Here is a 26,204-nt window from a genome sequence, read left to right on the forward strand (position 1 = left end):
GATTTTCCAGATGTGGAAGCAGAGAAAGAAAGCGCCGTTATCTCCTTCAGCTGCAGCAGAACGCCGAAACACAAACTAAACCTGATTATTCAAACTGTTTTCAAATAATTCATCCCCAGCGAGGCCCTGATGGGCTGGATGTCATGGTAATGGGGACGATGTTTGATGACGCAACAAGCTGCTCTGAGATGTTTGATCTCTCTCCAGGAGAATCTTTCCACCGTCTGTGTCCGTGTTTATGACTCCCGACCGTCCTGTGTGGTTCAGCTCCACCGCTGTGATAATCATTCCAACATGTCACAGAGCAGAAATTAGATCTGGGCGTGGGCTGGCGCACATTTCACTCACAGCAATCTAACCAATGTTTGAGGAAGAAAACTGCAACTCAGCAACTGCACAAGAAAGAAGAGAAAACAATCGGGTTGTTCTGTGAGCGCTGAGACGAAGGAACGGCTGCCAAAGGCCGACACTCGGCTGCATCAGAGTGGCTTCTTCACCCAGGCTGCTGAGAGCCTCAGAGCATCGCATGGCTGCTCATGCATCACTTTCTCTCTGAATACCAGCGGAGCATGTAATGCAAGAAGGCAACCGCAGATCCAAATTGACACCAAGAGCCCCAGAAATCATTTAAATAAGAAATGAAGAAAAAAACTGTGTTGGAGCAGAAACGAAATGCTGCAACCGTCTCATCGGACACAGATTGTTTGTCATGTAGTGGGATTCAAGACTTTTTATTGCAAAAGGGCGTCCTGGAAGCTAACAGCACATCTGTTTCTGCTGGAGTCAGGTTGTCTAAGTGAACTGGTGGCAACATCAGTGATTTCCTTTTCAGCATCTTTCAGCACAAAACAGAAAAACTGCAGAAATCTTTTGTCTTGTGATAAATGTCACTGCTGGGAGGGAACCAACAGGAACCAACATGGAACAACGAAAACAGAATTAGGATCCAAATCTTCCTCTGAAGATGTCATCAAGATTTTAATGCCAGACCCGGTACCGACCCGGTTGTGTTTGGCTCCTTCCTAGAGGACGGCATCAGCGGGCAATGCTGCCGGCGCCGAATCGCTCTCCCTCCCTGCTGCTACATTTATACTTTTCACATCAAAACTTCTCACTTCTTCTGTTTCTGTGTTTGTCTCAGCTGGTCAGAAGGTACTGAACCCAGTTCTGGCTCTGGTCCTGATACTGAACCCAGTTCTGGTTCTGGTCCTGGTACTGAACCCGGTTCTGGTCCTGCGGGAGGTTTCTTCCTATTGTCGCCACATGCATGCTCTGTATGAGGGATTGCTGTAAGCCAAGGTGATCGTCTGCCGTCGCCCCCTGCTGGCCTGGAGGAGTGAATGCTGTGAGTCAACGACTCGATGCTCTGCTGCGTTTCCTCCGAAAGTTTTTAAAATAATTTGAATAATAAAATGAACTGATTGATCAACTGGATGATGAGTGATTGAAATGAAATCAGTTTTTCTAAAGTTCCTCCAGACGGTGAACTGCTGTCCTGCACAGTCCCACCAGGCTCAGCAGGTTGACACCATGCAGGCGTTTTCCACACTCAGCATCCCAGGAGGGAGGCAGGTGGGTGAGGGCAGGTGGGTGAGGGAGGGCGCGAGCCGAGCCGAGCCGAGCCGAGCCGAGCCCACCAGGCTCAATCTATCACACAGTGACAGGAACCATTAGAGCACGGAGGAGCATCTGTGAGCCGCAGGTAAAACGCACAGCCTGGCTGGGTTTCCCTTCCGCTTCTGAAACAGAATCTGTGTTCAACACTGGTTGTCATTTGTTCTGGGCTTCTGGGATGATACAGCAGACTGTTTACTATCATTGAACACAAAAATTCATAATATTTACTATTTTATTTGCTCATCTAATGTAAGCTTCTATTGAAGCAAATAAAAGAGTTTGCTGATTTTTTAGGGGGTGATTGTTGACCGTCGTCTCTGCTTACAGATCATATCTGCCACACAAAATTATCCAGAGGGTCACATGTAGCCCCCGCGCCACACTTTGGACACCGCTGCTTCACCTCTATTGGATGAAAATATGTTGCAGAGAAACTGCAACATCTCACATCTGGATCTCTGTCGACTCTCAGACTCTCCAGTGTTCCTGAGGTCTGGCCTCTCTGGCACGACCCGCTCTGAAGCACCTGAGCTCTTCACCGACGCAAACTCCATCAGCTGCATCCCGCAGACACACACACACACACACACACACACACACACACACACACACACACACACACACACACACACACACACACACACACACACACACACACACACACACACACACACACACACACACACGCCCTGAGCAGTGACCTTGAACTAACGGGAGACGTGCGAACAGAAAACAGGAGGCGAGAAAAGATGCAGCCTGACTTCCACTCAGGGCCAGCTGAGTCTTGTCCCAGATCTGGGAATTATTTTTCTGCTGTCCACTTTGATGATTCCAGAGGAATATTGGAATTTCCCTGGAAGCCTTTATGGCACTGAGGAAATGGATGGATGCAAGGAGCTGACATGACATCAGCAAGATAAATCTGCTTCCTCCCATTTACGGTTTCGGAGCGTTACGTTTCAGCGGAGGGTTTCAGAAGCTTCTCCGCGGTCGTGTTGGAAGCGTCGGCCCCTCAGGACTCCGGCTGATGTTGAACGCTCCAGAAATCAAAAACATATTCCACTCCTAGTTAAAAATGACAAAAGAACAGTGGATGCTGAACTCCAGAGGAAAGAGGCGGCGTTTACACTGGACCGCCTGACGGACAGGAACAGTTTTCCTATCTCAGCTCTTTCTCTTCCATTCAGACTCATTTCCACGTGTTTAACATTCATTTGACTGGTTAATAGAGATGCAGAAACAGAATCTGTATTTGCGAAAAACACTGTCTGACTGCGTTTGTTCCTCAGCTAAATTAGGAGCTCTAATCAACTTTTAGCGTCTTGCATAGAAAACGAGCCTATTAACTAACGCTGTGCAGCAAAGAGCCTCATAAAGAGCATGTTTTTCCACATTAGGTGTAATTATGGAATCAATATGTTACATTTGAACTCCATCAACTCACTGCCTGAGTTTGCAGCAGCATGCGGCCATGATGGGGTTAATAATCAGCACAGTAAAGATCTATCTGAATAAGCAACATAATGACACTCTTTTCTCCACTTTTCAAGGCATCACATAATGTGTTAAGAGCTGATAGACACAGAAAACCCTGTAGAAGCTGCTGGACTCAAACCAAACAGAAAACCGACAGCAGCTGTAGGTTTTATGCTGCTTTTTAAAACTAAATTAAATCTAAACTCAAGCCTTAGATTTAAGGCAGAGTTGTACTGTTGTTGGATCAGGACTGGCAGCCAGACTCTCGCGCAGCATGTTGGCGTCGGGCCGTCAGTTTTCATTTCTTTCTGGTCGAATCGTTGCTATTCAGTCATCAATATTCTCTCTGGTTCTACTCTGAGTTTTGCTCTTTGCTTTTTGCTTTCAGACAGTTATTTTAATGCATAATCATGGCAACAAGGTACACTGATTAGCATCTCAGTAACTGAACTGAAATCCCAGAGGAGATGAAACAGAGAAACAGAAAGAGACCAGGAGGAAGAGGAGCAAAAGCAAAGGAGGTGGATTAGCAGAGCTGCTAAGAACTGATGGTGTGATACTGTGAAATATTGTACATAATAAGAACATTCACATTTTATGAAGTCAGTGGCTTTATCACTCTGGTTAGGAGGAATCAGAAACATTTTCATCCATAGAGATTTTACAGAGTTTGGTTGAATCTCTTTACAGATTCTGTTCACCAACAGATATTAGAACCTGACGTTACCGTTTAAAGGATAAATCTACTCAAAGTTCTCCAGCTGCAATTGAAAAGCATGTATTTTTGATCAAACAATTAACAAAGTGTTGCTACTTAGAGTCCAGAAGAGCAGCTCCTCTTCATCGGCCTCAAACCGACAGGCAGAAAGCAAAACGCTCTGAATGTGCAGCAGTGATGGATCATCAGCCCACTGGTTCAGAAACTCTCCTCCATGTGACCAGCGTCTCTCTGCTTCGCTCGCCCAAACAGGAAGTTAGTCTGATGGAGGTTTTCTAAATGACAGGCTGAACTGCATCACATTTTAAACTTTCTGCTGTGAATACTTTCTCTCCCATAGAGGAGGAAGATCTTCAAAATGAAAGGACAACTCACACAGTGTCATCGTCCCCTTTGTGGAAGAGAGCAGCAGTGTTGCAGAACTGATTCTCATAATTCATGTTTTGAACAGACTGATTTGGTGTAATTTCATTCAGCCTTTCATCTAGAGCTAATCTTGGTGAACTTTGTTGATGCTGCAGTCATGACCGATCATCATAAATACGACTTCAGAGATTTAAACATCTGAGCTTTTAACATTTTAGTTAAACAACTACAAAATTACAACTAAAGAGTTCAGGAGTTGCAACATGAAATATAATGAGGAATATTTAGATTAAGAAATGAATGAAATATTAGATCAAGTTTTGTATAATAAGAAAATTGACTGGCTTCAAAAAGGAATATAATAGGAGGATAATAACGCCTGTAAATCTCAGCAGGATGGTGACATTTGGACCGTCCTGTTCTTTCAGCAAATGTCTTTTTAGAGTTTGTATATTTGAGTAAATGATTAATTCATTGCTAAATTAGTTTTTTTTTTTTGATAAAGGATCAATTATGATTGTTTTCCTGATCTTGTGCAGCTCTGTTCTCAGCCTTTCCCAGCCTCTGCAGCGCTCGTTCCCATTGGCTGATTCGGAGCAGCCCGGGCAGCCATCTTGTTGGATCTGCTATGTTGGGGGAAAATGTGGACGGCCCAATGAACAGGCAGAAAATGGAAAAAGCTTCTGACAGGTGCTTATGGGGGAAAAGGTGTGAACAAACTGGGCGCCACGGCAACAAGGAGTTATAAAAAGGCCATCACATTTTGTTATTTCAGCGAGTTCTCCAGAAAAATGCTTTCTTTCCTTTCCTTTCTTTTGTTGAACATGGGTGAAAGCATGAAGCCATACACACACACACACACACACACACACACACACACACACACACACACACACACACACACACACACACACACACACACACACATTAACACAATTGAAAAAAGCCACAAGCTTCATGCAAAGAGCAGCTTCTACACTTATAGCGGTAGAAATGGAAACTGAGCTTCAGAAATATTCATTTTCACAGGATGTTTTATCAGTTCAAGGATGTAGAGCTGGAATATATCAGCTGTTAGAGAGAGCGCCACCTACCTGCTTCAAGAGGAAGCTTAAAGAACATCGGGTGCTTTTTAGGAACTTCCTCTTTCTGCAAATATTTTATGGCAAATATCAATTTATAGCATCTCAAAAGACACGTGGCCTTTGATATAAATATCTTAAAATACTTTTTCCCAACCCTATCATGTTTTTATTGCCTTTCTTTTCTGTTATTTTTGCATGTTGTGTTGTTTGTTTGGATTCTACGTAATCTGATGTAATTAATGCAGTGCTTCTCAATTATTTTCCGTTACGCCCCCCTTAGCAAGAAGAAAACTATTCGCGCCCCCCACTCCCCACCGTGACTATCCATCTCTGCATAACATTTTCCTTAACATTTTTTTCGCTGAAAAAACTCTAGCGGCTTATCGGCGTGATTGGGATGTAACGTATTTAAGTGACGCGCTAATTTATTTGGCTTCATGCTGTCCGCTGCGAGCATTTTTAGACACAGCAAACACACCGGTCTTTCCTCTTCTCCAACTGTAGTCACAGTGAAGCCAAGCGCTAAATACGCTTCGTCGTATTTCCTCTTCTTAGCTTTCGGTTGACTTTTGTTGTCTCATTATCTTTGTCTCTCCGCTTTTCTTTTCATCCCTGTGAAAAACTTTCATGTTGGGGGTTGTTGAATAACGGAGGCCATAGACAGAACGCAGTCGGAGCTTTTTGTTGACTTAACACTGCTAACCAAGGCAAACCTGTTGTCTTGTAAGTCGTAAAATGTTGCTCTGTCGCAAACGTGACAGAAGTAACAATGAGAGCGCCACTGCCGCCTACTGTGCGCAATTACACTTATACTAGTACGGCCAAAAAAAAGCCTGTTCCCCAGGATCACACGCCCCCCAGGTATCGCACCGCGCCCCCCAAAGGGGGCGCGCCCCACTATTTGAGAAGCACTGAATTAAGGCAACATTTTACATTCATTAATATGTTTGCCCCATATTGAAACAGAAACGAATAGAAACCATATCCAGATAAATATTATTAAATATCATCACCACTTTTTTGTCCTGCAGATAAAATGCTGAGAAGATTCAGATATAATTTTGTCATGCTTTTATTGTGAAAAGCTGTTTGTTTGCAGGCCAGACATAAAGATATTCCTCTCATATCAGTCACCAGAAGCAAATGAAGAGCTGAAACCATCAGATGTTCTGCTTGTTCAGGTTTGTTTGCATCCAGAGATCAATGAAGGACGCAGCTGTTCACACACTCAGAACAAACCAGCACTGCAAACACCTCAGAGTGATCCACCTCAGCGTGATCCTCCTCAGAGTGATCCTCCTCTGAGTGATTCTCCTCAGAGTGATCCTCCTCAGTGTGATCCACCTCAGAGTGATTCTCCTCAGAGTGATCCACCTCAGTGTGATCCTCCTCAGAGTGATCCTCCTCTGAGTGATTCTCCTCAGAGTGATCCTCCTCAGTGATCCACCTCAGAGTGATCCTCCTCAGAGTGATCCACCTCAGAGTGATCCTCCTCAGAGTGATCCTCCTCAGTGATCCTCCTCAGAGTGATCCACCTCAGAGTGATCCTCCTCAGAGTGATCACCTCAGTGTGATCCTCCTCAGAGTGATCCACCTCAGAGTGATCCTCCTCAGAGTGATCCACCTCAGTGTGATCCACCTCAGAGTGATCCACCTCAGAGTGATCCTCCTCAGAGTGATCCTCCTCAGAGTGATCCTCCTCAGAGTGATCCACCTCAGAGTGATCCTCCTCAGAGTGATCCACCTCAGTGTGATCCTCCTCAGAGTGATCCACCTCAGAGTGATCCTCAGAGTGATCCACCTCAGTGTGATCCTCCTCAGAGTGATCCCACCTCAGAGTGATCCTCCTCAGAGTGATCCACCTCAGTGTGATCCACCTCAGAGTGATCCTCCTCAGAGTGATCCACCTCAGTGTGATCCACCTCAGAGTGATCCTCCTCAGAGTGATCCTCCTCAGAGTGATCCACCTCAGTGTGATCCACCTCAGAGTGATCCACCTCAGCGTGATCCTCCTCTGAGTGATCCACCTCAGAGTGATCCTCCTCTGAGTGATCCACCTCAGAGTGATCCTCCTCTGAGTGATCCACCTCAGAGTGATCCACCTCAGAGTGATCCACCTCAGAGTGATCCACCTCAGAGTGATCCACCTCCTTCCCTTCAGGCAGAAACAAAGATTTTTACCTTGTAAAGCAGCAGAATGCTCTGTCTCACTTTGAGTCTGTGGAAAACGCAGACGTCGTATAAAGCCGCTACGGCCAGGACGGTGACTCCCAGCTCCTTCCACAGCATGCTGCAGGCGGCGCAGGCCAGGCTGCTCAGGAGCCATGCTGCAAGCCGCCAGGGCCCGGCGCGCCCCGCAGCCCGCAGTGACGGACGTAACACAGCAAGGACAGCAGGAAGAACAGGCGGCGCCTTCGTCGGCCGCCCCACCACGCCCGCCACCCTCGGTGTGGACTGGGTGGAGGCGAACAGCAGGCCGGCCAGCAGGCTCCACGGCCCTCCGCCCAGCAGCAGGCGGGCCAGAGAGGTGAACAGGACGGTCACGGCGCCGTGCAGTGCCACGTTGACGGCGTGGTAGCCCAGGGCTCCAGGCCGCCCACCGCGTAGTTCAGGCGGAAGGACAGGGTGCAGAGGGGCCGGTAGGACTTGTGGCTGCCGCTGTGGGTCAGCAAGGTTCCCCAGAAGTCATCGTAAAAGATGTTGGTCCAGGGCGTCTCCGGAAGCAGGTCCTGATTGGTCTTAATGGCTCGGCTGGGAAGAGAAAAACAGAAAAACGTTGATATGTGACTCAAATCAGCAGCTAAATGAGCAAAACACAGTCCATAAATATGACCCTCTGCATTCCACAAGCAGAAAACACAATATTTCACTGTTGTTTGCAATAACAGTCATAAAAAGTGATCACATGGCTACACCAAACCAGAAATGAGGGCGCATTGAACAGCAGGGGGATGAGACCAAATCGGACTTTTTCATTTAATCTGAATGGAACAATTCTGATCTTTTCACCACCAATAAGTCCAATTTGTGTCACATGAAAGCTGTTAGTATGCAACGTGTCTGCAGAGTGAAGGTCATGTTGCATTTTATCCAACTTTAGTGACGTGAGACAAGCAGCATAATTCAGCTCCAGGAGAAACCAGACAGTAAATCTGGATGTAAAGATGATAATAATGAAGTACTGGAAGCAGGCTGAGTCAGTGAACACACCACAAACTGGACCAACAAAATACTGATTCACAAAGAAGTCTGATCAATTTAATCATTAGAATGGACGAACGGGAAACACATTGGAACTGAGCACCAGACCTGCTGTGAGAACAGAACAGAAGCAAAGAACCATTTGGTTTCAGGTCAACTTTACATTTTACTGACCAGCTGGATTTATTGGACTGACCAAATTTAAAACAACCAGTTTCCTCCAACAACCAAAGACGTCTGAATTCAGAAAAGCACAAGAGAGAAAACTGATTCATGGATTGAATCAAATATTTTAATTAAAGATCTGAGTTGTTGCCTTTAGAAGAACGGCTCGACATCGACGGTCAGGAAAAAACACTGCTGGAGGAAAGGAAGAGTTTAGAAAGAGGATGGCTCCTGCTGCCAGGATCAGGGCCGGAAGGCAAAGCGTTAGATACATCCATGTTTAAAGGTATTTAAGAATAAATATGGACATTTGGTTTCTCCCTGTAGGCAGCAGCATTCGCCAAAAGGAACAATTGGAGCAGCCCTTTGTGTGGGATGAGCCTGCGTGACCTAACCCAATGCTGCTTCATCACCCACAAGCTGTGTGTGTGAATGGCTGCTGGGACCGCCAGCTGGGGTCAGGGGTCAGGGAGGGTGTGTGTCTCTCCAGGAGTCCTTACAGAGACGGCGAGGCCTTGTCCAACATGTCCTGCTCCTCTGACAGAGCAGCACGCCCATCATGCTCTCCTTTCAGACAATGATGGCTACAATTTGCTTAATGAGCCCCTGTGAGAAAGAAGCTGCAGCAAAAGCCGAGTGGAGGTGTTGTAATTGCAGGTTTGATAAATGACACACGACGAGTGATAACAAACCGAGCGAACAAGGTTGTAATCTCCCTGTGGTCGTCACAATTTACACACGTAATTAGCTCAAGGAGAAATGGGTGGAGAAAAGGTGGACGTGTGTGTGTGTGTGTGTGTGTGTGTGTGTGTGTGTGTGTGTGTGTGTGTGTGTGTGTGTGTGTGTGGCGGGGGGGTTTCTCCTCATGCAATTCATCACATTATTTTTATTATGTGGGACAAAAATTGAATCAGAGGAAAGAGAAATGAAATTAAACACATTTAAAGGTATGAATGCATGAAATAAGACAGCCATGATCTGAGGGACAGTTTTTAAATTAAATCTACATAAATCAATTTTTAAAATATGATCCTTTGTCAAGAAGAACATTTTATTGTTCATTAAATTCCTATTGTTCTCCTCTGCTACATGTTCTGCTATAACTTCTGTCGCAGTGTCTCCTGCATTAGAAGGTCAGCAGATCAAACATACTGTAGGTCGTCAGTCCAGCTGGCTTCATATTCCAGATTGTTGTGAGTTGAATACAGCGCCAACTAGTGTGCAACTTTAATGAAATATCCTGATTTCTTAGCAGGATGAGAGTGGAAACATAAATTTTCCTCTGCAGATGCAGCACGGCGTGTCTGCCCCACTGCAGCATGCCACCTGACTCCAGCTTTGTGCAGCCAGGATGCCCCACATGATGCTGCAACAGACCAGCTGCGTCTCTAAACAACTGGAAAGGTGTGCATAACATGGATGAAAAGTTTCTCTGTGCAGCAGGAAAAACTGTGATTTACCAAACACTGAAAGCAGAGCGCAGGATTATTGGCGAAACTGGAACTGCTGCACACAGTGGTGGCTACTTCCTTATTGCAGGAGGTCAGATCCATTCCAAAGATTTGAATAATGATCGGCTGGAACTGGTGACTAAGTAACGGCTGCTAGTGATGAGCATGCTGAGGCTGGCCACCCTCTGGGTTACCTCAGTATGCTAGCATTAGCGCTGGTAGCCAAAGTGACTTTTTTTTTCTTTAACACCAATTTAGAAAGGAAAATGTTTGAGATGCAATATCTGTAACGATATCCAGTAGACGCCATGATGTGTCCTTTTGACTGGGTTTCCTGTGATCCATCACAGCACCAAGCAGAAACGTACAGAGAAGAAGTTGGTTTCTGAATCAGCAGATGACTACAAGTTTCTGCTATTGTTTCTCTACTTCATTAATAGTATCTCTAATTTGATCACTTAGAGTGTAAGTCTAAGTCTCTTCCAACATGGACTGGATTTATCCAGCCCAGAAGCAGAATATTTCAACCAGAATATTTGAATATTCAAACATTGTGTTTACATATCACATTTTACTGATATGTAAACACACTAAAATGACCCTTTATTGAACTTTTATCAGCAGAAGAAGAAGTCAGTCCAGACTCATGTTGCTTCTCCAAAGTTAACATGAGTTACTGGTCTCCTTCTCCTCTCCCAGTGTGAACCGCTCAGCTACCAGTTACAGCCCATCACTAGTCAGATCAGTAGATCCTGTGACAAAGAAGCAGCCGCTGCGTGAAATAGCCTTAATTTTAGCACCAAGTTTTTAGCACCAAGTTCATTAGGAATCTTGCAAAAGACAAGAGCAATAGTGTCAGCTCTAACTTAGAGTTTGAAATATTTTTTTACTCCCAACGACACAAAGTTCAATATTTATAAGACAATATACGAGGACAGGCTCCTCCATAAGAAACATATTCAGCTTATCTGACGCCTGCAGCTGCAGATCTGATCCGCTCTGGGAGTGGCATTCAAAACACAGCAGAAATAAAGATTTATTATAAACCATGCCTCTGGCCAATGCAGAAGGTCATGTGACTTCAGAAACCAAAGTTCAACACACTTATAAAGACTTTAGCACTATCATTTTTCTATAAAAAGCATCACCATGACAAATCTGCAAACAGGACTCTTATGGCGCCCACTCTAAGACTTTGGAAAGAAAAATCATGTAAAATCAAGTAAAAATTATGAACCTGCAAACTTTTAAACTGCAGCACTTTTATGTATTCAGAAATATTTCTTATAAAATTTATGGCCGTTGTTTGGTTACAGACCCATTTTAAAATGCCAGGTATGAAGAACACCCAGTGATTTTACTTTCAGGTCATAATGAAAGTAAAATCCCTCTAAGACTGTTAGGATGCTGCAGAGATTTCCAACCATTCATCAAATCATGAAATGTGGTGAAATAGTAGAAATTGCAGCTCTTGAGCATCAGCAGCCTGCAGGAAGCCTGGAAGAGTCCTGCAACAATCAACCGGGAAATGGGAGCAGACTGAGCTCCTCAGCACCCAACCGATCAGGTTCCTGCTTTTTCTCTGGTCAGAATGATGGAGGTGGTGCAGCTCAGCTCTCTACTCCATCCTCAGACATCCCTTTCATTTTCTTCAGTCTATTTGTCAAGTGAGGTCTTTATTCCAGCCCATGAGGTTCACATGAAGTTCTAATGGTTCCATGACATGTCAAAGCTCTTCTGGATTCAGCTTGGCCCGGCGCTGCCGAGCCGCTGCAGCCAGATGCATTGCTGCTGAAAAACCACACCGGCTTCTGGCCGCAACGCTGAACACATCAGCAGAGTGAAGCTGTCAGAAGCCAGCAGCTCTTACATCCTGGCATGATGAGCTGCCATGCACACGTTTCATTGCTCGGACTTTCTTCTGCTCATGTGTCGCAGATCCAAGCAGCACCTGACAGGCTGACAGCCGAGTAATGGAGACGAAAGGCAAACTTTTCACTCACTCAGCAGATAAATGAGAATCGTTTGCATTATAACCTGCAGCTGGGATTTCAGGCTGCTCTCTTAAAATATGAGTAATCCAGTGCTGGGTCCAGCTAATCCGTTAATAGCAGAGCTAATTTATAAAGAAGTCATATTTTAAATGATAAAGCACTAATTTACTTGACTGTTTTGTAAACTTTCAGTTAAGTAAAGTTTGACATCTGGGCTGAAGTTTTGGTTTGGAAATTCTTGAAATAGGTGTTTATATTCATGCTCTTATTTGACGGGGTGAGACGAATTCATCACTGAAACAAGCAGAGTGTTAAAATAACCACAGACATGCAAAGAGTCACTATTACTTTATACCATGCTGGTAGCGCTTTAGCATTAGCTCCCAATAAAAATTATGCTGGTATAATGTGTCAGCATTAGCTTCAGGTAAATATTATGCTGACATGGCACTTTAGTGTTGGCAGAACTGATGTTTATAAGTGCTATAGGGTTAGCATAGCTAACTTTGGTGCCCACCATCAGGTAAATCATTAATCCATGTGGATGTTCATCATCATCACCAGCAGCATCTCCTGCTCCGGTACCAGAATGGAGGCCTGCTCTGGGCTGCTGGCTCGGCTCAGTCTCTAAGCAGAACTGGCAGCAGGAAGGACCTCTGTGTGGACTGCGAGTGTTTTCCAGCCGGGAGTACATTCCTCCCCAAACCGCCAGTCTTTACACCGATCCCAGAGGAGCAAAACGATCATGTGGCCTCTAAGGGAGGCCACTGAATAACTTCTCCTTGAAGCTGTGCTTCAAGGCTGCAGCCATCATTCCGTCCACAACGTGTCTGGATTTCATTCATGAGGCTCAGTCTGTCGTTCCTGCTCAGCTTGTCACAATGACAGCTGAGGCAGAACCATTTTTCAGTTGGTAACTTTCCAAAAGCTTGGGCTTTTAAGTACAGAGTGACTTAGTGATAAAGAAATATTCATTGAATGAAGAGAAGTTTCTTTGTTCACAATAAAAAACTAATTTGAAAAAGTTTGCTTTCAGGCAGAATCCAGCCAGGTCCATAAAAAATGGACAGTAAGATTTATGATGAGAAATAATCAAGAGAGAACAAACCAGTTTGTCAATGAAGCAAGTTTCAGTCATGAGATGAATGCAGTATTAGGATGGAGGTAAAAAAACAAAAAAGGCAGAACCAATAAGAAAAAGATCGAAGATTGATTTGGTGGTGCAGCAACCAACCGACCGGAGCAAACATGAGGCCAGGCCGGATATTAGAAAAAGACTGAAAGCCCAGGACAAGTCATCACATCATCAGGATTTTCCAAACTCAGTGACTCAATGAGTCTGAGATGAGAAACCAGGCAGAAAAGCTGCATGACCAAACTCCAACCTTAACATCCCCCCAAAAAGAGAGAGGAGTTCGGCCCAGTTTAGGGCTGGAAGAGGTCATTCATATATGCTTCTTATTTTAATAGTTCAAACCCCAAAATGTAGCTTAACATGCATCAATGCACACAGTGAAAACCGTCTTATCACTAAAGTAGAAACTCGACTGTCTCTCTTTTCTCCGCTGTTCAGCCAATCAGCACCAATAAAAATAAATGCTGCTGGACTGGCCACTTAGTGTTGCTCCGAGGGATTTCAGTTTCCTAGTTCTCTGGAATATTTTATATCTAGTCTACGGAAAAACCTGCGAATCGGTGGAAAAGCATGGAGACAGTTCCTGATAATCTGGCACCAGAAGACACATGGAGGAAGGAGCAGACATGAAAGAAATAGACAGATTTGATTTTCAAATCCTAACCATAAATCCTCCTAAGTCGTGTGAAACTGCTGCATTACAAGATCACCAGGCAGATTATGGGTCCAGTTAAACCAGTACAGCACGAAACACCTCCATCCTTCCAGCCAACACAAAGAGAAATAAAACAAATATATATATATTTCCAATTCACAACACATGACATCTCAAGACACACAGAAAAAGTCGATTTGATCCAATCTGGAAGTGGCGATGTGTGCTCTAATGCCCTAATGCTTTTAAAATACAAGGCATGTAAAGATTTCCATTTGTTTCCGTCTGTTAAAATAAAATTCAGCCTGGTGGAAGTTTGGTGAAAGTGATTGAACATCTGTGAGTTATATGTCATCACCCAGATCTAATATCACAAAGCGGCTCAGGCGTATTTTTAGAGCGTAAACGGAGAAACCAGGGTGTCCTGCTTCGTGTTTCCTGAAGGTTTTTGTCTCGGACTTTCTAGGCAAATGGACTGAAGTTTGATTGTAAGCATTTAACGCCAACAAAACCTGTACAGCACTATAGCTGGCTCCATCCAGACTGAGAGACAGCAAAACATTCAGCAGAGAACAAGAAGGATGAACATGTAATCAGGATCATTGTTTTCATTTTTGTTAGATTCACTTGATTTATTTTTTATTAACGATTTATTTAAAAATAAAAATAATCTTTTCCTGAATTTCTTTAGCACAAAAATAAACCAAATGAGAACAAACCATTCTGTTTTAGGGTCACATGACCAGACGCTGCTGCGGGTCGGCTTCCAGCTGATCGGAGGCCTTTGGTGCCATCGTTCACTCTTATGCCTCTCAGGCTTCAGATACACGATTGTAGATCAAAACTTTCTATTGATCACACAGTTTGTTCGGGAGCTAGCAAGCTAGCACTAGCCTCCCAGTTAGTATATGGACTCGGTCACAATAAACTGATATGTTTTATCACCTTGATGAAGCATTTAAACTGAAAATACTTTGTAAAACATTAGGAGAGATTCAGGCTGCAGCCAAACCTTCATCTTCACTCTGAACTGGACTGGACCGGACCGGACCAGACCTAACCGGACTGGACTGAATCATTTTGTTTCATCAATTCCTCATTGAGGAGCTGAACTGGTTATATTTCTTGGATAAAGGAAAAAGTATCTTGGATTTCATGAACAATTTGGAATAACTTGTCTGTATTGTCTTATAGTTTGCCACTCCCTCCAGCAGTCGAACCCACAGATCTTTCTGATTTAATTTTATTATTTACTCAATCATTCTAAAATTAATGCAAGTAAATATGTTACAAACAGAATAAAACAAATAGAGCTCTGTCTCTTATGGCACAGAAACCTCTGATCCTGCTGTGTTTATGCGACTCTTTCCTTTAATCCTTTACCCAATGTTTTATCTTTTATATGTATTTAAATGAACAATCAGAATCTGCAGGTCAGAGAGTTCAAACAAACACCAGTGAATCTACTGTAGTTACAGAACAACCCATTGAAATAAATTCAAGGTTTGAATTTACCACTTCAATTCAAAATAGTTTCATAAATAAAATATTCTCTTATGTACAGAACAACTAAAGCGTCACAAGAAAGATGTGTTAACCTTTCTGGACAAATACAGATTGAAACCCAGATGATTAAATGTAACTGAATTCATAACTGTGTCCCAAAAGTAAAATTTGGAAAATGCAGCCAAACTGGTTCCATCAAGTAAACGTTCCATTCCAGTGAGAAGGCAGGTTTTCAGTGGTGGGACTGGTTCCAGCTCGTGTTTGTTTCCTCCCAGCCTGACCCATGTCTAATGCTGAGGTGGGCGCTCCGCAGCTCTCCGGCTCACAACAGGAGGCTTTTGTCACAGCCTGACCTTTCTGGCCACATGGTAATAAATTTGTTTGATTCGTTCCTCCTCTCGTGTTCAGGGTGCTTCTCTTCACACGGAGAGGCAGATCAAGCGAGGGAGGTTACTGTGTTGCGTTTCATTCAAGACCCATCCAGCCCTTCATGCCAGCAGCCTGTTTACATTCTAGTTTGGGTTCAGAGGATGTTGACCTGCAGAGCGGGTCAGAAGGACCAGTGTGAGACAGATGGACCTGCAGAAAGCCTGTGTAAGCTGGAGATAATGTGTGAGGCAGAGGCAGAGCTCCGCTCTACCTAAACCTGTTTGCAAGGAAAAGGTTTTACGAGCCGCAGCATGAGCCTGCGTCATGGGACATGAGAGCAGAGGCCTGCGCTCACCGGGGTTTACTGCAGGGAGATAAAGTACCTCTGAAAACTGCAGTGATGGAAAGAGGAGAAGTTGTCTTTAATGGCCAGAACTTCTCAGAGCTGGTACATTTGAACCAGCTGTTTGCTACCTATTCTCACTGCAGCAGTGTCTCCGTTTTAATGTTAACACCGCATTGAAACCATGCATCCTGTAGAGAGGAGGCTTAAGCAGTGGTACACTTTTCAAACCATTGCTGCTGTTTAATGATACTGTTTAATGGTGCACTCATACCAGTCCTGCTCAGTTCGCTTTAATCCAACTCCAGTCCGTTTGCCAAGAAAGTCCGGTTTGTGTTGGGAGGCGTGAATGAGTAACCCAACTCTGACCGATTTCCTTTTCACACTGGATCCGTAAGAAGATCAGACCAGAAGCAGATTGTGACCTTCACAGCTGATCAGCATCCTGAACACTGATTCACTTTTTATTGCTCTCAAATTGTTTTTAAAAAGGCCAACCAGAGCTGCTGCAGAGAGAAACTTAAAACAATAACTTAAAATATGAGCCTATAATTATGCTATTACAGCAACAGAAGACGAAAGCCGAAGTCCATCGTTGTCGTCCATTCAGTAAATAAAGTTTCAGCGTTCATTTAAACCAGGAAGACAACTGAACAGAGGAGAGGAAAACAAACAATTAACCTAAATATCTCCAGTAAAGCTTGCCATTGCGTGAGAGCAATGCCTCGTAAACCTATAAACATGTCCAAGAGGAGAACAAATAGCCTCTTACGTGTTTTTAAATGCTTTGTCTTCCACATGGTGTCAATTTGCATTTTTGCAAAGGAGCCCATTTAACAATTTACAGCCACCAAATCACCCAAACCGCACCACCCCTGAAACCATGGCTTGTGCTTTTTACAGACTCTGTATTTCACTGACTTTTCCATTTACAGAGCATAATCTTAAATCAGAGGCAGTAAACACTGGCCTGACACGAGATAACTCTACGCCCTCAGATGATTCCTGAAGAGCTGCTGAACAGTCAACTGTTATTATCCTAGGCACAATGCAGAGGGCAGATGTTTCATTTGGGTTTTATTTCTCCAAGATAGACGGATGAGAAATGTGTGAATCAGTCAGAACAGAAAAAGCAAAGACGCTGCTGAAGCTGGTCAAAGAGCTTCATTATTCACAGAGACAAAGTCCACCAGCTACTGAGGCTGCATGGGCTGAAAGGCCGTTCAGAGAGGAAGAAGCCATTACTCCAAATCTAGATAACTTTGGAAATGTTCGCAGGGAAAACAGTTTAGTTTTTGGAGACATGAAACTGGAATGAACGGTCCAATTTGGAGGTTAAAGGGAAGCTAGCAAGGCAGCATCAATGCTAAGAGGGAGACAGAAACATGAAATAGTTTGGCTGGTTCACTTCAAATCAGGAGATGCAAGAGTCTCTTTTTTGTTGCAGTTCAAATGTTTGCTTGACATGATAGTTGGATGGAAACGGAGCTACCAAAGCCTTACCTGAAGACATCAGGCAGGAAGTTAAGTCTGACCCAAACATTCAGCTAAAGTGGTCATAAAGTAGCTTAAGGACAACAAAGTGCCCTGACCTCACTCCCATTAAAATGTGAGTAGGGTTTAAAAGCTGAGTGAAGATGGCAGCCATACTGAGACATGACAAACTGGAACTGTAAAAATAAATTTGCCTAGTGGAAACATTTTGAAAAACATGTATCTCTATAAAAAGTTTTTGCATAAGTTGGTTTTTGACCACTTTGAAATGTGCTCAATAAAACAACATGCTGCATGTAAGTTGTTGCATCCAGGAACAACATGCTTGTTTGTAGCCACTGGGCTCTTTGGACTCTGCGCCTCCACCAGAGGGTTCAGCATCGCAGAGTCTGTCAAAAGCTGAGTTCATCATTCAAAAGAGTTGAATCCAAAACTCTTCCATAAATTCACCGACTACAAGGAGCTTGTTGCTCCAATGAACGAAAGACGTCGACCGACATCTTCTCTGATGGTTTGCATGATTTTATTCACTTATTGTGTGAACAGACTTATTCACATGTGATTTTAATTGCATTTTATTTAATGGAAACCCCAAATTGCAAAATTGTATTTTTAGCAATTAGCAAAATATGGACGTTTTGCACACACAGCTGGAGTGAAAACTGGTGGCATGTGAATATCTGAAGCTCAGGTAGCAGTTTAGGTCTTCAGATGAGGAGACAGAAGAGTCATCCTCCTCCAGCAGAAAAGTTTCCTCTGTATCTTATCCTCCATTCGGTCACTATACCACAAAGGCTTCCCATCGCTAATCTTTTTTTCTTTCAAGCAATAACATTCAGAGGTAATTTTCTTCTGTTCCCATTGTAGGGCTGAACTGAACCCTGCTCTAAGATGCAGCAATTCTGCAACTGTCAGCAGTATTGGATTTTCCAAAACCATTTAACACAGAGCATCCTGGACCTAAAGAAAATCCCCCCTACAACGGGTCCAGACACTAAAAAACCTCAGTGGCAAAGTAATTATTCATCCTGATGAGCCAAACAGAACCACTGGGATAAAAACGAGGACAAATCAGGGTGTTTTATGGGCATCTCATCTAAAAGTAAGAGTCACATGATAGTAATCTAGTCACTGCTCTCCTCAGGGTAACTCTGAGGTTTAAACACACAGCTGCTTGTTGAAGGACCTGCGTTCAGCAACTCCTTCAGGAGATCAGCCCAATTTGACTCATGAGTACCGAGTGAAAAACTGGGAATTGTTTTGACCCAGATGCTGATCCAATTTAAGAGTCATTCAAGATTAAAGATCAGGCAATTGATGACATGTCATTCCACCCTGATACTGACATTGAATCAGTTATCCGGTTTGAACTACTGCTTCAGAGCTGTGAAGTTTTCTCTGTGAGAATAATGAGGCTGACATTGATCTGATGATATGACGACTAAATCAGGCCTCGCTTCATTTAGAACAATATTTTGTTCTTTAATGCTTCAGCAGCACAGGAATGATGCAAATATAATTACTGTTTATATGATAAACAAGGAAAAAAACTCATTGTGATATGAACAAAATGAAAACCTGTTAAAACGAATATGCTAAATTTCTAATAATAGCAATAAGGTGTCAGGGTGGGACTTGAACCGCAGCATAACAAAGGGAGAAACCTCATGAACATGTGCGACACATTAAACAGAAAACATATCAAGGAAGCGAACTTTATAAGCCCTCATGAAAACATTTATAGCTTTAAAATTAAGAAAGTGGCACGAGGCATGTTACTTTTCAATTATTCTGACGCCTTTTTCTTTCCTTCTCAAGCATGACATTTCAGTTAAATTGCAATTTCACCACAACTGAAGGAAATTAACTAAACTTGAAGCAAACATTGTTCGAGAAAAAAATCTTCCTGGCTGAATTTTACCCAATGAATAATCCACATTATCAACCGAACTCAGTACCAACAATCATTAGCAAAACCTTGAGAGGCCCAGAAAACCACAAGCCTCCTCACTTCGCTCTTTACTTTGGCGCATTCAGGCTAACAGAAAGAAATGCATTCATTACATTTCTGAAATACTTGTTGGTGGCATATTGTAGGTGCAGCGAACAAAGCTGAGGGAGTGGACTCGGAGGCACCGGCCCCCAGAATGCCGGACAAAGGGCCCGGAGGAGCTCAGGCGTAGTGAAAGGCAGCAGACAAAAGGGTTGGAGGGTTCTTTATGGCTGCTTGAAGGAGGCAGTGCTGGGGACCCGGTGCCTGTGCCCGCCGACCCAGGCTCAGGCTTTTAGTGAGCCGCTGCAGGACGACCATGTGTGGTCCACAATCACATCCAGCGAGCGGTGGAACCACGCCTTCCTCTTGCTGACTGCTCTGCAACCTGGAAGAAAGGTCCAAGGAACAAAACCCATCACCCCCTTCCTAGGAAGATGTGCAGTAAAAAGGTCACAGAAGCATGCCTGCTGGTTCACGCTTCCTCTGTGGAGGACAATGGACTTGACAGGTGCAGCAGAACCAAAGACAAGAGCAGGGAGACGGATGGGTCTGAGGGAAGTGGAGAAAAGGAAGACTCTCCTGAGAAACTAACGGCTTCCTGAGGGACTTCAACAAATAGGTGTGCCATGCATTCCTAATTGGCTCATTGACTGATGAAGCCAACACAGGAACCTGCTGAGCGTCCGTTTGGTGATTCCTAACCTTGTTTCTTAGGCTGTGGGTCATTTAATGCCCCCCATGTTGAGCCTATGTAGTCATTTTTGTCAATGTAATTAGGAAATGATTTATAAATTTTCACAAATTATGAAGACCAAGGGCTAAAGCGCTGATAGCAGAGCTAATATTCTGCTCAGCGCTTTAGCGTTTTTGCTGACTTTGAAATCATTGAGCACACTTAGTTTCTCATAAATTCATTTTTCTGGATAAATTTTAATTCACTTGGCTGTTTTGTAAGTTTTCAGTTAAATAAAGTTCAACATGTGGATGTGTCGTCACTGATGGGTAAGTAAACGTTTATATTAACGTTCCTGATGGAGATGCAAATTGACACAACAGCTGCTTTCTATAAAAAAAAGTTACATTTGAATTAACAAAAAAATTGTGGAAATTGCAGAAATGGTGAAGTACTAAACACTGATTTTTATTTTCTTCTCTTCATTTGTAACCATGTCTGGCTCAACCTGACCTTAAATGAATCTACCACATGTAAAAATATTTTCAGCCTCTTGCATTTCAGCAGAAACGTTTGTTACAACATGAAAAGGTGAGACTCTTTCTTCTGCTCAGCCAGTTCTGCTCCTGAGGTCAAGCTGTGCATGCTGCAGCGTTTGGGGCAGGAAGCAGATGGAGCTGTGTCCTTCATCGCGTCTAAAATAAAACAGAGGGCACTGCAGCGTCTCTTCTTAAGCGACTCCGTGCGTCACCTGCTCTTTGCACCGTTTCCAGGTCAGCTGCCAACATGAGGATGAGAAAGGGAAACGCTTTTTTCCCAGGATACATTTCCTTAAGGAATTAGAATCAAAAAGAAAGAGACCTCCCAAGAGTCCGGGATCAGAAAATCAGGAAGGAATGGAAGGAAGAATGAAGAGACACTTGCGTCATTCGTCATCTCTTCCTGCCCTGCATTTGTTGACAAGGTCTCTTACACAAGAAGATTTAGAGATGCATTATCTGCTGCTACCAGACGATAGATTCAGAGGCAACCAACCAGCCATCCCTCTGAACTGTCACTTCACATCTGTCAACACCAAGCAGAAATAGCAGCAAACATGCAGACTGAAGCAGCTTTTAGTGATACAGGCCTGCAAGTTGCCAAGAAACTTTAAAGTATTCCTGTTTTCATTCACTAAGCTGTTTGGATTCAAATGGGTTAAGTTGAAATAAACCGCAGCATGCTGGGATGCTTTTAGTTCTTAGACAAGGGTCTTTGTGTTCTAGTTGTAAAACTATGCAGTTACACATCTATTCTCATACTGCAAGACACAAAAAAACTGATCCCTGCAACGTTGTTTACTCTGAGCTGAATCATTCAAGCACTCAGGAAAGTTCATGTCTTCTGAAGTCCAGAGGGAGAAAAGGGAAACTCATAAAGAGAACAAAGAGGCGTCGGGTAAACATTTCCTAAAATCTGCCAATTTACACAAAACACATGTGAACAGCTACATAAGCAGACACAATGCTATAGCAATATCCAATAAGTTATAGTAATAGATTTTGATGATTTGTTAGCTTAAGTGTAGCTTTTGAAAATCACATTTAAGCAGGTTTGAAACATACTTTTATTAGTCTCACATTTCAATTTTAAAGTTTTTTTATTGGTTTGTTGCTCAGATTTCAGCCTCAGTCTGTAACCAAACAGACTGGATCAGGAAACATCAGCAGCCTGCAGCACTGAGGGCCCATCTAGGGCAACCACAGTAACTGTAACAATTACTAATATATAATAAAAGCTTCATAAACGTCACTTTGTTAATAGTTTTAAAATATGAGTTAAAACCTGTTTAAAGTGATGGCAGTATTATGAAGTGACCCGTCACAGTGTGACCACAGACCAACCAAAAGCAGAAAATGGACTACAGCGCAGGGCATTCTGGGTAAATAAATTCAACTAAAGCCAGCGCAGGTTTGTGAGTCTGTCGCTCGCAGGAGAAAAGCCTGGAGGTTTTACAGAGGTGTGTCTTAAGAGGTTTTTGTGTTGTTTCCTTCAGTGGTGCAGCGCCCCCACAGGCCAGGAGGGGAACAGGTTGGTTGGACTCAGAGCAGAGAGGATGATGGAGTTCTGGTTCCTACACAGAACCAGAACTATCAGGTGTTAGTCAACTAGTAAAACCTGGAAGCTAAAGAAACATTCGTGACTGTTTAGTGGTTCAGTGTGACTAATTATAAACCAAACCCAAACCATAACAACCACCCAACAGCATCATCTCAGATCCAGAATTCATCACAGTTCAACAACGCTCTGTTCTTTGAAACATGAAATATAGACAAAACTTCTAGGATTTTTAGTGTAAAACAAACACAAGTCACCACAGAAACCATCTTTCATCAAAAGGCCAAATGTGGCTGAAACTAACGCAGTGATGAGGTGATCAGCTCAGAATCGTTTTACAGCAAAATGATCCTGTAGTTTATTTCCAGCTGACTGATGCTTTGTCACACTGAGTGCAGAAACATGTGCAGGTAAGAGCCAACTGTATCCAAACTGACTTACGACACGGTGATCTGTTTGTCTTCACTCAGCCTTCCTCGCTCGTCATCACTCGGCTCCCACCGCCACGTCAGATAAAGACCCGACACCCAGATATAAACCCAAGAACCGGATCAAAGTCGGCCCAGAGCTCGCCTGCCAAAAACACCATTCTGAGCAGAGTCTCTCTCCAAGTATTTCTCAGAGCAACAAACCGTCAGCTTCAGTAAGTGCTACTGAATATAATTTGCTTGGAAGCTCTCCTCAGGTAGGTTTCTCATCTTGCAACACCTTCGTCTAGATTTTGCATGGAGCCCCCAGACGTGCAGAACATGAATAAATCTGGATAGAAATCATCCAGTGAGCTGTTTTTGGATGTTTCTTGGACACTTGGGAGTAATTTGTTATTGCAGGTGGCCCCTTACAAGCCCAGCGTTCCTTCTCAAGTATCCCAGAAAAAAAGAAAACAAGCTTCTCAGGCTGAAAGTGCAGCACTTGATTTAATTCCTCTGCACAGATATTCACTGAAAAGGTTCAGCTTCTGATGATGAATCATTTCTTTTATTTGCTTTCGTAGCAAGGACTTTGCATGAGTAAATGAACAGCATTAGATCAGTCTAACCCTAGTTTTCCATAATCCCCTCAGATGGCAAAAGGAAGTGATTTGTGGGTCAGCCCTGAACGCCTCCCCTCCCCCACCCACACAGTCATTCAGACACATGCATGCATCCCCCAAACAAACCAGAAACAAATCGCATCAGAACAATGACCTACAAACCGCATCCCAACGGGAATTATTCTCAAGCTTTCAGATCAGATTCCATGAAAACCCTCAGCAGCAGCAGCAGCAGCAGCAGCAGCAGCAGCAGCAGCAGCAGCAGCAGCAGCAGCAGCAGCACAAACCCAGGAGAGTCCACACGTTCTAACATCACATCAACAACGAGCCCAAATTAAAACCAAGGCGAGCTGCAAACAGCACTGCTTCAGGCGTCCCGTAGAGATCCATTAATGGACCTGCAGTAAAAGATGTCAGCAAACATCTCAAACAAAGATGAAGGAAAACAGGAAGTAGAACATGATCTCATTTCACAGAAAAAAAGACAACAGATCCCGAGGCTGTCATTTTTTCTGTGCTCCGCAGCACAATTATATCTAAGTATAGTTGAACTAATTAACCTCAGACAGCTAATTACTTCAGTTGTTGATAATCTCTACTGGAAGAAAATCACAGAAAATAAGTAGAAGAAAGACATACAGCATCTGGGATTTACTAAAATGGAGAAAAAGATCTTCATATTTCTTCATTGCATTAACACAGAGTAGCATTAATGATGAAGAAATATGACATTTGCTGTTTATAGGATGGACAGTAAAACTTCATAATACGACTGAATGTGTTTCTGCAGTTTTAAACCAACAATGCTTCAGCTTCACCTTTATGCAGTTCACTCTGCAGTCAGACTGCAAAACATTTACACATGAAGCAACATGAAGCAGGAGAGGCTATCGGTGAATAACACACAGCATGCAGACTCTGAAAATCAGACATAACATGTTTTAATATTTTCAGATGAAAAAACTTTACATTGCCGGGCATTTTGACCAACCTGCTCTTCCTATCACAAATATATTACTACTAAAAAAGCAATCTTGAAAAGCAGCATGGCTGTGCTCTTTGACCAATCAATTGTAATAAACTTAACATAAATATATACAAACATCGAAAACTCTGAGCTAAGTTCAATGGAAGCTCATTCTAAGTTCTGCAGAAGCTCTGTCTACACTGAAGAAGACTACAACAGATTCTGAAGGATTCAGCTAAAACTCAGAGAAGTAAAGCAGAGATGAAAGTTGCTGAATTATGGAACAAAAAAAAAGTAAAAGATGTGATGATAAGAGGAACATCTTAAGTTCTTCACCAAACTGAGTTTTATCCAAGACTGAAAACTAAAAGACGTCATATTAAAAGTTTAATTTATGAACAAGCAAATGTCGTGCCTCATCTTTTAGATTTTATGCATTAAATTTCCATTCTGTCAACACTGGATTACTGTAGTCACATTAAACTTTTCTCTCAGTCTGCAGTGATGATTTAGATAATTACATGTTTATGCTGCAGACCCACATGCTTCCACTTGTGTCAATTGAAACAAATACAACCATTTCTAAATATGATTAACTTTAATTCAACAAAGTCAAGATAAAAATGTTTGAAACGGATTTCCATGGGTGGCTGCGAACTCTCCACACATTCATGGATCAGTGGCTGTCTGAGGGAATTAATTTTTCCTCAAGCAAAACAAGCCTCTTGTTAGACCTACTAAATCTGTGTTGAGTGGAATAACATAACTGGACCTGCAGATGGAAACAATTAACAGTTGAACCACTTTTTCAATCCACTTCTTAGTTCAGCTGCGTAAATTGTGTTTATTAGGATTCAGACTGGATGAAGAAATGAATTTGTTTATGGTGTAAATCACAGACTCTTTACTCAAAGCCAATATGTGTAAATCAGCCAGTGAACTGTGGGCTTTTACACATCTGTGCATTAGATCATTTATTTAGCAATAACTTGATCCTGTATGCGTGCATGGTGCTGGAGGCGATCCCAGATAACACACAGCGAGAGCGGGAGAGCTCCCAGTTAAAACCAGCTTCATCACATAAAAGATGCAAAATTCACTCCGGAGGCTCCGGAGGCTCCGGAGGCGTCTGCAAAACCCACAAACCCGAGCTGATCCAGGAAACGCTACGTTACTTTTTATTGTAAGGGAGAAACATTGCTACTGTTTTTAGAATCTAACTGGTTCCACTGGTCATCACTGGTCCGATGAACCAACTGTCTGATGAAGAGGCTCATCAGATGGAGGCTGCAGACAAAAAAGTCCCACTGACTGTAAACTAAAGGCTAACTGGAAACACTCAGATGGGATCATAAAAGTATTCACAACATTCACACACACACACACACACACACACACACACACACACACACACACACACACACACACACACACACACACACACACACACACACACGCAGTACCCAAAGGAACATTTACATTTAAATGCACTGAGGAATCACAGCCTCATTAAAATGTTTCGACAACTGATTTAAACTAAATTACTTCATTAGTCTGTAAATGTTTGATTGAAATTCATTCATTCCTCTTGAACTTGTTCATATTTGTTTGTTTCACAGTTTTTTAATGTTCTGTTCCCATCAGAGTTTCTTCTGCACATTTTTCACATCACATTAAAAATGTTGATGGAAATGGCAACATTGGAAAACTTCTACTACAGCCACCCGAAGCGTCATCATCTGATGAAATCACGCTTCATGTATCCTGGTGGAGTCGCTCCATACCAGCAGATGGAAACACGCCTGACTCACATTTTCTTTTTGAAGAACGGGAAAATTTCAGACTTGTTGTATAAAGCTGGTAGAA

The 26,204-nt window shown here is 43.1% G+C and overlaps 1 protein-coding gene across 1 annotated transcript in view; it reads right to left on the reverse strand.

The window, feature by feature from the left end:
* tmtc2b (transmembrane O-mannosyltransferase targeting cadherins 2b) overlaps window positions 1–26,204 on the reverse strand; it is an 85,512-nt gene that overhangs the window by 37,234 nt on the left and 22,074 nt on the right. The window contains 5 exon segments of the mRNA XM_055033959.1: window positions 7,444–7,604; window positions 7,607–7,666; window positions 7,669–7,725; window positions 7,728–7,844; window positions 7,847–8,013. Of these exon segments, the coding sequence (XP_054889934.1) occupies window positions 7,444–7,604; window positions 7,607–7,666; window positions 7,669–7,725; window positions 7,728–7,844; window positions 7,847–8,013 (562 nt within the window).

This window comes from Poeciliopsis prolifica, unplaced genomic scaffold (assembly GCF_027474105.1).
Source record: "Poeciliopsis prolifica strain line A6 unplaced genomic scaffold, Auburn_PproV2 SCAFFOLD001, whole genome shotgun sequence".
NCBI lineage: Eukaryota > Metazoa > Chordata > Actinopteri > Cyprinodontiformes > Poeciliidae > Poeciliopsis > Poeciliopsis prolifica.